General features: G+C 30.5%; 1 protein-coding gene across 2 annotated transcripts in view; it reads left to right on the forward strand.

Moving 5' to 3' along the window:
- LOC129968823 (cell adhesion molecule 1-like) overlaps positions 1 to 8,461 on the forward strand; it is a 164,943-nt gene extending 156,482 nt beyond the window's left edge. The window contains exons 5-7 of one of the 2 annotated variants that reach the window (XM_056083093.1): positions 1,107 to 1,371; positions 4,898 to 4,948; positions 6,703 to 8,461. In XM_056083093.1, the coding sequence (XP_055939068.1) occupies positions 1,107 to 1,371; positions 4,898 to 4,948; positions 6,703 to 6,791 (405 nt within the window). In that variant the 3' untranslated portion in view covers positions 6,792 to 8,461. The remainder of the gene's footprint in view (positions 1 to 1,106; positions 1,372 to 4,897; positions 4,949 to 6,702) is intronic. The other variant, XM_056083094.1, reaches the window with a different exon arrangement.
- The last annotated feature ends 7,139 nt before the right edge of the window (positions 8,462 to 15,600 follow it).

The following is a 15,600-nucleotide window of genomic DNA, read 5'->3' on the forward strand; positions in this document are numbered from 1 at the left end:
GCAAAGTCTTTTTTTTATTAATGCGATAACTTTTGTTCTAAACTTTTTATAATTAAGAGAAATCTCGTGGCATCATAGTCAAGTGATGAATGTATTTACGCATATCACGTGACATATTATTCCACTTATTTAAATATGTTCTATGAGAATCTTTGCACATATTTACATAAAAAAAATAACGCAATTTTATTTTTTAATACGGATTTGCTCTGATAAAATAGAAGGAAATCTTTCCTACAGTTCGTAAACAGCAAATGATTTTAAATATCGGTGATTCAAAAGTCCGTTAACATTTGCAAATTCGATAATTCTCGGTAAAGAGATAAAAATTGACACACATGCTTGAAATGACATTTGATTTCATTGAAACAAAAAAAGTAGAGATAGTACAAAAAATGGAAGAATATGACGATTGTTTCTCTAATGTGTTGTGGACCACTGAAACCCATTTTACACTCTGAGGATTTGTCAACTCCCACAACTACAGAATTTGGGCTACCGAAAATCCTAGAACTGCCTTGGAAACCCCATTGTATATGACGTTGGTTGAGAGGTTATCTGAAGTCACAATTATGCTGAGATTGTTCATCATCATCAAGAATGCTAAAAAACAAAATCCGAAGAAAATTTTTCGTCACAACTACAGGTATTATATACAGTGCTGTACACAACATTATTACTCGATTACAAGTATTGTTGGCGAAGGAAGGTTGACATGTTTAGAATTTGTTACATAGTCTTTACTAAAAATCAATTGTTACGCTAATTATTGCTTTTTCATCATATAAAATGCCATCTATTGGCTGTTTCTTGCATTTTTTTGGGGAGTATCAATAAAACCCCTTGTCATTTCAAGCATCTGCATCGATTTTTACCTTCCTACGTTATTCCGAAAATTATTAAATTTCCAAATATTAATAGACTTGTAAATCATTCTGTATGCTTTTACAATTGTAGCTAACAGAACAATATTTTATAATAGTAGTAATTGTGAAGATATGTTACATACATCAGCAAAATATACACAATTTAATATGAAATATTCTCGCACAGAAAGATAATAACATAATAAAAATGTCAGAGAATAAAGTTTTATTTCTATTCAGGTGGGTCCCGAGTATGAGACAGAGTACTCGACCACTCTCCACGAGGACGGCTTGGAGTCATCCAGCCTCAGCCTGCGTTTCGTGGCCAAGGACAAGCACTTTGTGAATCAGAACATGAGACTACGTTGCACTGCCTCCATCTCTAGGATCTACACCATGAGCAACGAGGAGATGTTCGTGGGTGGACGACAGCAATCGTCGCCACTTCAGATCACAGAGAACGGAAGTAAAGGTGAGGTGCGTCCGAAGGTAACAGACACACAAGGTAAGTCAAAAAGTCTTAAACAATTTTAAGGAAAAGGTCAGGGCATGCACAGACGAGTCATTTTTACACAATAATGTGAAATCACAAACACTATATGTGACGAATATAGTCGGAATCGTTGCTGTGATTGTATAATAGAGAAAAAAGAAGAACATTATGCTACGATGAATTCCTATTTCGATGAACTTAGGAAAAACATATCTATCAAGGATATAATCCCATTTTGATTGAGTAAACAGTCTTACACAATTTCAATTTAACATTCTGAAGATTCGTGCATAATGTTGCTTTTTTGTCTTCGGAAACCCACAAATACCAATTATGCATAATGGTTACAATATACCTGGAAAATATGCTTTGGTTGGTGAAAGAGCCCCACTATTGAAACTCATCTACACTTTGACGACTTCACTCTTATGATAGCTTCTCTATCGATGTGGTAACTCATTATTTTGTGTTGAAATTAATCGTCTGTATATTCCCGATCTTTCTTTAAAGTTTCTTTAAGACCTTTTGACTCACTTTGTAGAGCTTACATAATTTCTTTTGATTACGGAAATGTATGCATCTGTCTTTTAAAATCAAGTTTGATTGCGTAGCAATATGCGTGATTACCAGCAGAAACTATTTAGCTATTTTTCTTATGATTAATGCTAAGAGGGAACGTACATTCGTGTCCAAATGTTAAGCGTAATGTGTAGTTATGTGAAAAATGAGGGAAATTTATGTACAAAGGACTGAAAAGGTGATATACGAGTGCAAAACGGTTTTAAATATGAAAGTAATAGGAAAGAACATTTATAATAACTTTGATAATCCATAAAAAATCTGAAAAAAAATAACAACCTTGGTATAAGAGTGAACTTTAGTGAAAAATAAATGAAATGGAAAAATGTCGCTGCAATTTAATAAGATAACAATTACCTCTGTCAGCCAAGAACGCCACAAAATGATATCTCATTTACTAAGTTTGTTTAAATGTCACGAACAACCTTTTTTAATTCTTGAGAGGAACTTGGTCGCTTCAAGTTGTCTCCCGAGTATAACCCGCATATTCGTGATAGGATATAAATCATGTGATTCAGTAAGCATGTGCTAGATATTTTCTGTTTCAAGAAAGCTATCGATCAGACTCACACTGTGACAAGGCACATTATCATCCATAAATATGAAATGATAACCGACAACACTTCAAAGGCGAACATAAGGCTTAAGACCATCTCTGCATCTTTTAACAGACATAGAACCCGTTTCAAATATATGGTAGTCTGTTCGCCGTCTAGCATGGTATCTACTATGACTGCCCTTGAAGGATAATTAGGTCTTTCCGTTATGTTTCCACGGCGAAGAGTTCCACGTTCCCGTCGTATCGTTAGCCGATGAAAATCAGTGTTCATACAAAAGCAAGACCCTCCACTTATCTTCAAACTAGACCACTATTTCAAACAAGCATGTTAATGTGTAGATTTGGGGCCAAGGAAACTCCTGGTCGTATGATAGAGACTCGCGTGATTAGTTTCCTTTAACAATTTGATTGGAAACTCGTACTCCTATGGCGAATGGGTGCCCTGAATCTAAAGTTTTAGTATAACTGTCCTTCTGATGTCGAGTAATTGCTTCCAGATATCGATTTTTGAAGACGGTTGTGACTTTTGGCCTACCCGGTAACTATCGGTTAATATTTTTCGCACTTGGCCAAAGACTTGAGATCACACAATGAACACATTCAGAATTTGAGACACATCAATTTGTGATCGTCTGAATTGGACCATTCCAACGATTCTTCCTTTAACAAACATGTTCATTTATCACATTTGTATCATCATTTGTTCTGTATATCGTTAATAACATTCCTTTGCTCATGAATTACACGAAACTTGTTTGAACTACTTTTTCTGAGTAAGCTGAATTATCCGCATTTCAACATGCAAGGATGATGACGTCGACAGAAATGTTTTATTATTGAGGCAAAGTTCCATATTCAGTAGGTGATTCGCCACAAATTATTTCGAATAAATTCATAAATTACTCAAACTTTTTTATTTTTATGAATTATGCTTAAGCTTTGGACACCAGGATAATTCAGTACTAAGAGTTTAGATGGTAATTTTAAAAAGTCCAGGAAATGAGCAGAAACTTCTGACGATGAAAAAAAAACAATTCAATAGATGGTTAAAGAATTGCATGCTGTGATGACCAAGCATTTTTAAGACAGATGGATGGATTTAGATGGACAGATTTTTCCCTATCAATACGGATTTTTGAAATAACATTGGAATTTTATTTCTTTTCTTGCCTGTAAGCAATGTGGGCGAAACTATTGTAGTTAGGGTATAGAAAATCATTTCCCTATTGGAACATAGTTTAATATTGTAGGCATTCTGAGTAATTCAAGTGGCAAATAACGCTGAAGCCATAATGGCAAAGTAACCTCAGTTATTTGATAAGTACCACTTGAATAAGTAATCCTTTCATTCAAACTAAAATATATAGATAATAATAATCTGCGATAGGTGTTCATAATCCATGAAAATATGTTGTTTCGATGAAAAAATATGTTAGAAGAAATTTATCCAAGTATAAGTGAATAAATACAAAATTATCTTGGGGGCGTGTGTTCGAAAAATATAAGAGAGTCGAATTGGAAATCTACTGTAGGTATTAACCCCTTAACTGTTTTATTTTCTTTACTATCTAATAAGATGACACCTTCTATTTTTGGAATATTTTCTTATTTTGATTCAAATGGAAATCTGTTGAACACTTGATTTATCTATGTATTCGAAATAATTTTAATATTAAATTATAATCGTTATGAACGGTTTATTTTTTGCTTACAATCCTTAAAATTCGATAAATCGATGCACGTATGGCACTCAAGCAAAACAGTTAAGCGGTTAAGGCCCTTTCTTCCTTTTTTTCATTGGCATCAGACTTCTGCTGCAAGCAAAAATTTAATCGTCATACAGATTTTATTATAGCTCATTTGCTGCATATTTTGTTAAGACTTAATTATAATAGTTAACATTTACATTATAAATAAATTAGTTATCTCACTGTTTCAGTAGATATAATCTTAATGAAAGATTGAAAATATTGTTTTGAATTTATACAGTTCATATTACATTTTCGCTGTAAAGCAAGCCGTACATTATAAACGGCAAGCACAATACTAGTTACCCTATATCAATTAGGCTTGTATCATGATACGTATCTGTCAACACAAAAGCTAAAGAGTCTTATGTCACTATCAATCAATGTGGATTTAGATATTTTGTGACCCAGATAATGCATAGTACGAAGTGATAATCTTAATAAATCAGTCAATTCAGTTTCACATTTCAACATATTTGTAAGTTAACCAACATGTTGATGATTTACTTTAAATGTTTTCTTTTGAGTTTTAATAAATAAGAATAAACAGATTATTTGAAGTATAGTTTGTAATAAAACTAAAGCCATCAAAAGCATGGATTTAAATGTATGCCTTTTTATTTATGTTTGATGCATGCTGATTTTCTTACAGAAAAGCCTTTGAAGAGTCCACCAAATCCAAAACGGAAGCAACCAAAGCAATGTAAGTTAATGAGTCTTGAAGGCTAAAGATTTTGTTTTAAAATGTTTTTTTTTTGCAATTTAATTACATTATTTTGAAAATTGTTAAAAAGCATAAAAAAGCAGCCAAGCAAATTATTTCCAAGAAAGAATATTATGAAAAGCTAATAAATACTATACTCATAATTCATTATAGCTGGCAAGTTTAACAGTTTTGTACAGAAGATTCTGGAGTGTTTTATTTTTCTGCCTGGACTCATGGCAAAGTTTTCTGTAATTATTTACAGTGTTTAGGGATGTTATATTTATAAATGAAGATAAAAGCAGCAATAAAAGTTCTCTTCTGCAATGGAAAAACCACAAAAAGTTATGTTCGAAATTTCCTGGTATTCAATACATGTAGTAAGCTAATTACGAAACTGCGGTTATGGCAAAAGCACTCCTATATTACAATGTGGCAGACTAATTGGAAAACTGAACTTATTGTGCTAACAGCACTGTTATATTGTGATGAGCCAGATTAACTGGAAAATTGAGCTTATTGTTAACATCACTGTTATGTTGTAACATACCAGAATAACTGGAATATCATTTGGTATTTTCCAGTCTGCCTAATGAGTTTTAGGCTTACTGGAATGAACAGAAAAATCTTTCGACTTCTTAGAAAATGCAAAGTTATTTTTTTTCTCAAACAGCATTAGTTTATCCAATGAAATTTCTGAAAGATATCTCATTAAGATCATAGCAATTTATACGATATTTAGAGTAATAGCATTTTATACTCCGCATTCATGGCTGTAGTGCTTACCAGTTATTCGTACTAATACGGTGTAAAGTATTCTTCCAGTATTTATTTATACTATGCAAACAGAAAATCCATGAAAGTATATTAAAAATATCTATCAATTCTATTGTCCCAAATTATTATAGATCATATTATTATAAAAAAAAACCTCTTGTTTATAAATTAGTCACTAACGTTTAGTTAAAAAAAAATTTCAAAAGATGTACGCAAGGTGTCCATTATAATTGTAACCCAATAGTTAATTTCTAAACTAGTAGAGAAAGGTATATACTGTTTGGAAAACTATTAAAAATGATCAAAAGAATTATATCTTAATTTTTCTATTCAATTTATAGACTGCTGAAAATTTACGAAGTCGCAATTTTTATACAACTTATTTATTTTATTACCACAGTTAGTAAAATATTCTTCGCACTTTAGCATTTTAACTTAAGCGTTTCACTCTACAGTAACTAAAACCGACTGAGGTCTAAAATTTTGAATTTCATAATTTTAAGTCAATGAGCTTCCACCTCGAAGATCCAAGATTGGCGAATATAAATAAAGGTGACCATTTAATGGTTTAAAATAGCCGAGAATAAAGGTATTAAAAGTTTCATAACTTGGTCAGTGTTGATCACAAAAAGGTGAGACTTTCTTTTTGAAAAATGTTTGTGTATCAGGAAGATTTTAATGAATATAACTAATAAAATCATGGAATCTATATAAAAATTTCGAATTCGCAATTTTTTCAGCAATCTATTTATTAAATGAATCACATAAAATTTATTTAATTTTATCATTTAAAAGTTTTTGAAATGGTCGCTTATCTATTGGGACTCAGAAATTTGCCACTGGGTCTTGGTTTGAGTGGGAATCCTGTATAAATCTCATTTCTTCCCTATAATGAACTTCAATATTATTTACAGTAAGAAATTATTAAAATCCAATGTTTTGCATCATAAATGGTATTGCTCTTTTTCTCCTTTTAGTGCAAAGTTCAAGCGACGGAAGCGTATTCTCTTTCTGCCATTGGCTCCTTGTGCTCTCTGTCTTGATGCTCCACCTGAGGATCACTTAAGAGAGCTCCACCCCCATGCTGGAGCACGTGACGCCAACTCATCTGCCTTCCATTTTTCCACAAGTCTGCGAAAAAATTGTATAGTTCTCCAAAGAAATATTCGTCATATCATCATGGAATGTCTTTTTCGGTATCCTGCAATCCCAAACCTTTTCTGAAAATGGGAACACTGTTGGAAAACCAAGACATTGAAATCATTGCAACATTCAGTTTACATGATTTAAAGTTTTAGACACCCTGAATGTTCTAAATTTTTTTTAAATGTAGACGTAAAAAAGGGTTGTTAATCAGTTTCGGCAGTTACTTCATTTTCTGTGTTTTGTGGCTGAAAACATTTCTGCAAAGAACCGATTACAGACATTCCCCCTAGATTGAGAACAGAGTAAATTGCGAGTGAAACTTGCTAGTCTTTTGTTCATAAGATTCAAAGGTATGGTTAATTGAATCGAAATTCTGTAGACTTTGAATCGATCAGGGATCAAATAATCGATACAGTTTGAAATATTCAAAACAAAATTGAAACTTAAGTTTACAATAGGTAAAAAAATTTTGTTGTGGAAGAGTCGGTGAAATCATTCTTCAAATTACTGACTGGAGTATGGATGATAAGTGACAAAAATTTCGCGGAGATGTCTCGTTAATCACGCAGCAGCCGTTTCCTGACATTTTTCATTGAAAAATGAGAACCCAATAATCGCAGTGCTGAAAAATATTGTTTCTGTTTTCCCAAAATGCCCCGAACAAGACCCGCCGCTGTCAAAAGAAAGACGCCTTTTGTATTTTGTAATCAACCTAAAAGTATATCATTTCACATGAATTCGATTTATATAATTGCCAAAAAAAGGAAATATTCTGCTACTTTGGTGCCAATCTTGCTTCAATTCTTACACAGAACTGTTATCTTTCATTTTCCTTTAATCGAGAAATTTTTCATGGCTGAAAGATGAAATATAAATCGGAGAAAATTTAGCGCACTTCATGCTATTTGTAATGTACGTGTATTTATAAGGAATTCGAATATTTATTTATTATACATATATTCACTTAAATAGTGTTTTACATATTATTTACAGAGTAATATAAATAAATGTATAAATTAACAGATGAATAAACATATAAATAAAATATAATATACAAATTTTGTATCATCCTCTATTATTATATTATGTGATAAATGTATCGAAATGTTTTATTTTGCTGGTTATATGTTGGATATTGAAGCCATTCAGAAAGAGGTTATACATTGTTATTTTAAAATTTGAATTGAAAAATGCAGATTATTGTACTTTGAACTATATGATTTTGAAACTTGTAGAATTTTCCCCTTGTGATAGAAACCACATACAAAATGACATGAGAATAATTATTGTAGTATTGCATGCATTCTTTACAATCCATGTATTCATAAATGGTTTCAATGGTTAAAAATTTTATCCAAAACTTGGTTTCACATTTTAACTTTTCTTTTCTCTTCGAGGACATATTAATGTGAGAAATATCAGTAAAAAATTACAATAGGAAAATAAATGTAAAGGATGACTGGAAAAAATATCAGTGTTAAAGAATTTATTAAAAAATTGGCTTGTTATATGAATAATTTTTATTCTGTTATAGTTTAGTGTAAATGTATGAAAAAGCTTATGTAAATATATGGAATTATTTTCTATTTATTTTGATTTTGTTTGTTATCAGTATGTAAATGTTTGTAAGTTAAAAGATAAAATTTATGCAAACATCTGCCTGGTATGGATATTTCATTTATGAAAATTTTCATATCTTATATTAGATATGCGCTTCGACAGTTCAAGATTTAGCTGTAAATTGTTGCTGGTACTGCACATGTTTATTTTAACGCACGTTTATTTAAACTTGCAGTTTGGTAAAAAATTAATTTAACCGAAATCAGTACATAAATTTTAGAACTGTCACAAAATACTTGTCGAATACAGGAGGAAATTGCAAATTTAAATTAATATTACATTTTTTAAAACCATAAGTAAGGATTGATTTATCAAATGCAGTTTGAAGAAAATAATATTTAAATCGTTTGGCATAATTTTCAGGTTATCGTTATATATATATATATATATATATATACGAATCAAGCAATCAAATTTACAATTTTGAAAGAAATTTGAATCTTTTTGAGATTTTATTAGGAATTATCTATGGAAAGGGGGAACAAATGAATTCACAGTACTTGTCGGTTATAACGACGACCATAAAGCGCCAAGAAAAAAATTCGCCAATTTGGTGATTTCAATTATTAAACTATATTTTTATAATTTGGTGAAATTTTTTTCATGGCGCTTTTTTGTTCGCCATTAAAATTGACAAGTACCGAATTTATTTATTTCTGCAATTGCAGACCAATTCCATTGAGTACAATCTGAAACATAATTATTTTATTAAACATTGCAGGAAAATTTCAAATGCTACACATTTGAAAAATTAATGATTACATTATAAATATTGTACAACTTCTGAAGTGAATTAATTTGTAAACCATGCACTTTTAGGCACAGTTATATCACTTGACCAAAGTTCGAAAGTTCGTTTTAGAATAGCTTTCGGATTACTTTAAAACACGGTACCTGTATATCTAAATAAAAATTCGGTGTAGTTTAAAATATTGACTCTTCTATGTACATAAAAAATAGATGTTTCTGTATGTATAGTTATGTTAATTTCTGATTTATTAGAAATTATTTGCACTTGGCGACCAGCTGTTTCGCCGAGGATATTCGTTATATTCGATTTCATATAAGTCGTTTAGAATCAAAGACATGAAGTTAATTCGTTTAGAATTAACTTCATGTCTTTGATTCCGCCAAACTGTTTTTGCATTAAAGTCATATTATTTTATTGTCCTAGTTAAGTACTGTTTATTGTGAAATTTTCTAATAGCGATTAGTCTAATGACATCATAGTGTTATTAAAAACATAAATATACATTTCATTTATCGTCTAATTTTCGGGGTATAACAACGTCACTTTTTTATTTATCTTGTAAGATGCACAGATCTTAAAGCGAGTTCGCAAATTGTACAGACTAAGTCCGACATTCTCTGATTGGTTTAAGCCTTGGCATCTTTTTGGCAATGTTTTTCCAAAAAAGATGCCATACAGAAATATATTTTTTTAAAAATAAATAAAATTTGTGAATTTATCCCCCCCCCCTATTTTTTACGGTTTACATGTAATATTAGTCTGGAACACATATATAGCAGAAAAGATCAAATCCTGAAACCTAAATTCAGGAAATATAAAAATTACAATTTATTAAAAATATTTTTTTGTGTGTGTTTCTTCTTAATATTATTTTGATATAACTAAAAAAATTTGCCAAGAAATCACATATTCCGTTAAAGCTTATATATTTATACGTTTTGGGCATTAAGTAATCATCTCCCCATATGTTGTTGATGGGCAAGTAACAAACGTTCAGCAACAAGTTTCAATGACTGCATAAATTATCTAATAAAGGCACGAAAATCATAGAAAAATAAGAATTATTTAATTGCTGCATCATATGTTGAATAATTACTTTCATTCAGTTTTTATACTTCTGTGCATAAACAACATTTGTTACTTGTATTACTAGTATTATTAGTAATATTTATTATTATTAATAATAATTAGTATTAGTAGTATTACTAGTAATATTTAGAGAAAACAATTATATTAATAAAAATTAGAGCGTGTTGATATTCACTCGTATTTTCCATAAAACGAATGAAAGGCACAAGGTTTGAGCCAAATAAGCGAAAACTACGCTATTATGAGTGCAAAACATTGCCAAAAAGATGCCAAGGTTTAAACTAATCAGAGCACGTCGGTATCCTTTGCCATAGACTTGGTCTGTATAATTTGCGAACTCGCGATCTTAAATACAATCCTTATTCTTTAGTTTTAAACAATGGAAGAACATCATGCGATTAAATATTTGATGAAATAATAAAATACATTTCAATTTCAGGGCAACTATGCAATCAATTTTTTAAAATTAGACCAACATATATCATTAAAAAAATACCGAAATTCAGGAAATATTCGCACGATCTGGTATTATTAAAAAATTCTTTTTAAGTATTGAAAAGTGTAAAATTAATTTTTCTGCAATAACCTTTTCGTATATTGTCGATAAAAAACGCAACTATTCAATTAAATTTTTAATTTATTAAAAATTATATGAAATCACTCCTAGCTGCACATTCTCATCCTCCAAGGAATGTATGTGCCAAATGTGGTAGTTGCAAGACAAACAGTTTGGTGTATAGAGCGTCAACAACCCACATTCATCGACATCATTAGTAGAGAGTTTTACAGTTTGTATGAAATAACGTTCATGGTAGAAAAGAATTTTAGAAATGTTTTACGCTGTTACACTATAGTTTTTGATCATAATTTGCGTTTTACTTGAAAGTATTGAATATTTTTTCTTGCCTTTCTAGAGACATTCATTAAAAAAAAAAAAAAAAACTAGATCATTTGTTCCTAGCCGTCTTTGTTGACCAAGTGATTCATCGAGAATATTGGTTGTGTTTATTTTCAAATGAATGTCTGATAAATGCATAATGTTCATTATTTTCTTGGCAAAATATTTTAAAGTATCAAACTATTAGAGACATTAAATCGTGTTATTATAATAGTCTTACACCTGCTCAGTTTATTATTTTAAATGAACCTTCCTGGCATAGTCAAGTACCATGGCATCTAATGCCATTAGAAACATATATATCCAGGCTATCAATCTTTTAAATATACGATGTCTTTTAAGGTATTATATATCTTCATGTTTTTTATTTCCCATGTAAACTGAGTTCGAGGCTAGATAATAAACAAACTCCTTCCTTAGTTCCCAACAATGAAAAAAAATCACGCGATTAAGTATTTAATGAAACAATAAAAATTGTTTGAATTTCAGTGAAGTAATGAAAATTACTGTTGAAAATTATGCAAAAAAATTAATTAATTAACCAGAGGAAGTGGACTCCTTTAAACTTTCTCGCATACTCTCCAATAAAGATTTAACACTTTTCCCCCTCATGAAATTGTGTACTTTAGGTAAGGTCGCGAATACCTTGCATGGCATTGGTGAACGATAGTTACTAAAATTAGATGTTTGTCGCGAAATATAGCATTTGTAATGAATCTACTTTGCGAATATGCAATTTAGATACCTTTTCGCCAACCGACTGATACCAGAATTTGATATAGAGCTACAACTGTAGTAGCTATATAATATACCGAATTTCATTTATACAAATCGCTTGTTTTATGCGCTATTGCATTTACATGTATGCGGAAGTACCGACTGATAGACGGTGAACAGTTCGACGGATATGATTCAAAATTTGATAAGAACCTGTATTTTAAGATGCTAAATCGGTATCGAAAATTCCTTTACTTAGATCTTTGCGTTTTGTATTAATCGGATTCATTTGTAGCTAGACACATAGATTTTTCTGTTAATGGATTTTGTTCAACATTTGATAAAAAAAATACATATTTAGTCGTAGTTTCATATGCCAGATTTCAGTCCTCAAAGCGTTTTTGAATTGTCGTGCTTTTCTGACGGATAGACATATTGCCAAAAAAATATGTTGTTTGAACACAGGGAGGTCTGAAACGTGGAGATTCGTTAAAATAATCGAGTTCTATTACGATTACTCCATATACTAGAAAGATAAATTGATGGTGATTATGATAGATCTGCACCTGACCTTGAACCGAATGCTTCAAGAAATTAACAGACTCTCAGATCTACATCTGACCTTGAACCGAATGCTTCAAGAAATTAACAGACTCTCAGATCTGCATCTGACCTTGAACCGAATGCTTCAAGAAATTAATAGACTCTCGATCTGTATTTCAGCATGTAATATCTTGATCTACATTGCTTGTAAACGCGATTGCTTTAAAACAAAAGGACTCGTGATATGTAATCTTGTAACTACAATTTTAGTTCTGTTTCAAATATGGATTTCATTCGACCAAAAGAAACACTCTCAAAACGCATATTTGATATTCCGTTACTATACTAGCAAAAATAATAAATACTCTCATAAGCAGGAGACTGAATATAAAAAACTTGAAAATTCGCAGTAATCATGTGCGACCACCGCTGGTTTAAACTGTCAACTAAATAGAAAAAAAAAGTGAAAATGTTAAATTTATCTTGGAAAAATATGAACCTGCTGTATGCCAAATAGTTGAAATATTTCCCTCTTGTTATATGGTATGAATCCCCCTGTGTTATGTATTTATGACTATTTGATGCGATTCAATATAATAAATCATATTTTGATGAAGAAAAAACAATAATACTAAAACCCACTTGAGCCTTATAAAAATTTCTTAAAGAATTGCCGTTCGAAAAATCGGAAAATAATAAAAAACCAAGAATAATAGAAGCAAAAGAAATCGGTAAAATTTTTCATTAAAGAGAAAAAAAAAATCTCACCTTTTATGTGAGAACATTTTTCTGGAATTCACTGAAAAGAAATACTTATACATTACACTTATCTATTTGAAATTGTTGGTTTTTCTTTCTGCAGTAGAAATCACAAGTACCGCGTCTGTTGAACTGAAATTCGTGTATAATGTGTGAATAGACCACTTTTACGGCCGGACAGTTGAAGCATCGAAAGGGTGGGATCTCGAGAAGATTGAAAGCTTGACCTGTCAGTTGCGGAGAAGCTGAACATTGTCTAGAAAAACCTTTTTTGGCCACGGAGTTTCTGGAATTTTTTTTTCTTATGTCTGGACCTATTGCTTTTCCTACCGAGTGCTGGAATTTTTTCATCTTCCAATTCTCGTAGAAATTTTTTTCTTTATTTCATATTTTTCGGAAGGCAGTTTTTGTATCATATATTGCTGGGGGAAAAATAAATGGGTAGAAAGTTTTAGATTCTTTAAGTTTTTTTTTTTTTTTTTTTGAAAAACTTATACGAAATTTGATCGATAAATATATATTTGACTTTGAAGATGTGAAAAAAAAAATGGTTAAATGGGATTTTTGGCGATTTAAAATGTAGGTATCTTCTATAAAATATTAAAATTTTGACGAATTTACTTGATTCATAATTAAAATTTAAATGTTGGAATCAATTCAAACAAATTTCAATTCAAATTTAAATGTTTAAATTAAATACAATGAATCCTATCAACATATCGTTAAAGGGGCTATTCCAGAATTAAATGATTTGAAAGTTTGAATCAATTACAGTTAATCCAATCAATATATCGTTAAAGGGACTGTCCCAAAATTAAATTATTTCTAATTTAAAAGTTTGAATCAAATACAGGGAATCCTATCAATATATCATTAAAGGAGCTATTCCAGAATTCAATTATTTCAAATTTAAATGTTTGAATCAAATACAGTGAAACCTATCAATATATCGTGTAAGAGGTTGTTTCTAAATAACGTGTCATAGAATCTAGTTCCAGAATGCGCTGAACAATATACATTAGTCTGACAATTTAAGAATTTAAGCCTACTTTTAAGTAAGATTTCATAACCATTTAAGTATATTGATAGGCTCATAATTTAAAACAATATTAATAAAACTTAAAATATTTTGTGAAATTAAGCTTTAAAATAATCGAATAACACTTTAAGATGATCAGAACTTTTTTTTTGTTGTTTACCAAATGCAAAAAAAGTTTTAAACTCAAGGAACAAATTTCGAAATTAAAATTGAAACGCGGAAACAAGTTACGTTTATTGAACAATATGAAATATCAAATGCAGAGATCGACCGTTATCGAGAGGTATTTGCTAATGAATCAAGCATAAGTCAGATAGAGTTATCTCCCGAAGACTTTATCGCGTACTCTCTAATAAAAATGTCATAATAGTGTACGAACACCTTCCAAGTTATTGGCTTACAATACTTACAAAATATTAACATTTGGTGTAAATTCAACATTTTTACTCAATTTATTGTGTGATCTTTGGTAAGTGTTTTGGTGTTTATCATTGGTATGTTGTTAAATATTCAAAAACTTGGGTTTCAGGCGCTTTCTTACAACCAATTAAAAAAAAAAAAACTTGTTATAAAACTACACTTAAAGTCACAAATTCACGTACCAAATATGATATATCTAAGTCATTGCCGTTTTGAGTGATCGCGTTTGCATATTTCTGAAGTTGGATTACGCTCAAAATTTGATAGTTGTCTATACTAAAGATGTTAAATCTGTTTACCGAATTTTATCTATTTAGCTCTCTTCATTTTGTAGTTATCTTTCTGACAGTTCTTTAATATTTTGTTTAGTTTAATTACGCAGATGTCTCAGATAATCATTAGACCATAATAAACACATTTTGTACAAAACGTTGCTTTCAAAAAAGAAAAATCAATATGAGCACTAAGAATAAAGTAGAAGTGACATTAAACAAGGTTTTATCAACTTACAAAACCCAACCCAGCTCTTTAGGTAAACAATCACATCATGGAATTCCTCGAAAAGCATAAAATTCTTTTTACGCATTATAATTCAGACTTCGCAAAGTCTGGTCCGTTAAATTAACAACATTTTCATATACCAGGAACTACATATATATATTCACAAGGAGAAATTCACTGGGTAAAGGTCGGGGAATAATGGTGGACCAGCGATGTATCTGCATGATGATATGAAGTAGATATTTAATTTGAAATTTTCTCTCTTTCATAATTTATATTACAAAGTTCAAAACAGGTAAGGATTTAACAGGTGATTATTTCGGAAAAACTCTCGGTACATGTATACAGAGATTTGTCTATCGTTATTCATTGTGCCTATTCATAATACAAAT

The sequence above is a fragment of the Argiope bruennichi genome, chromosome 5 (genome assembly GCF_947563725.1).
Source record: "Argiope bruennichi chromosome 5, qqArgBrue1.1, whole genome shotgun sequence".
NCBI classification, from domain to species: domain Eukaryota; kingdom Metazoa; phylum Arthropoda; class Arachnida; order Araneae; family Araneidae; genus Argiope; species Argiope bruennichi.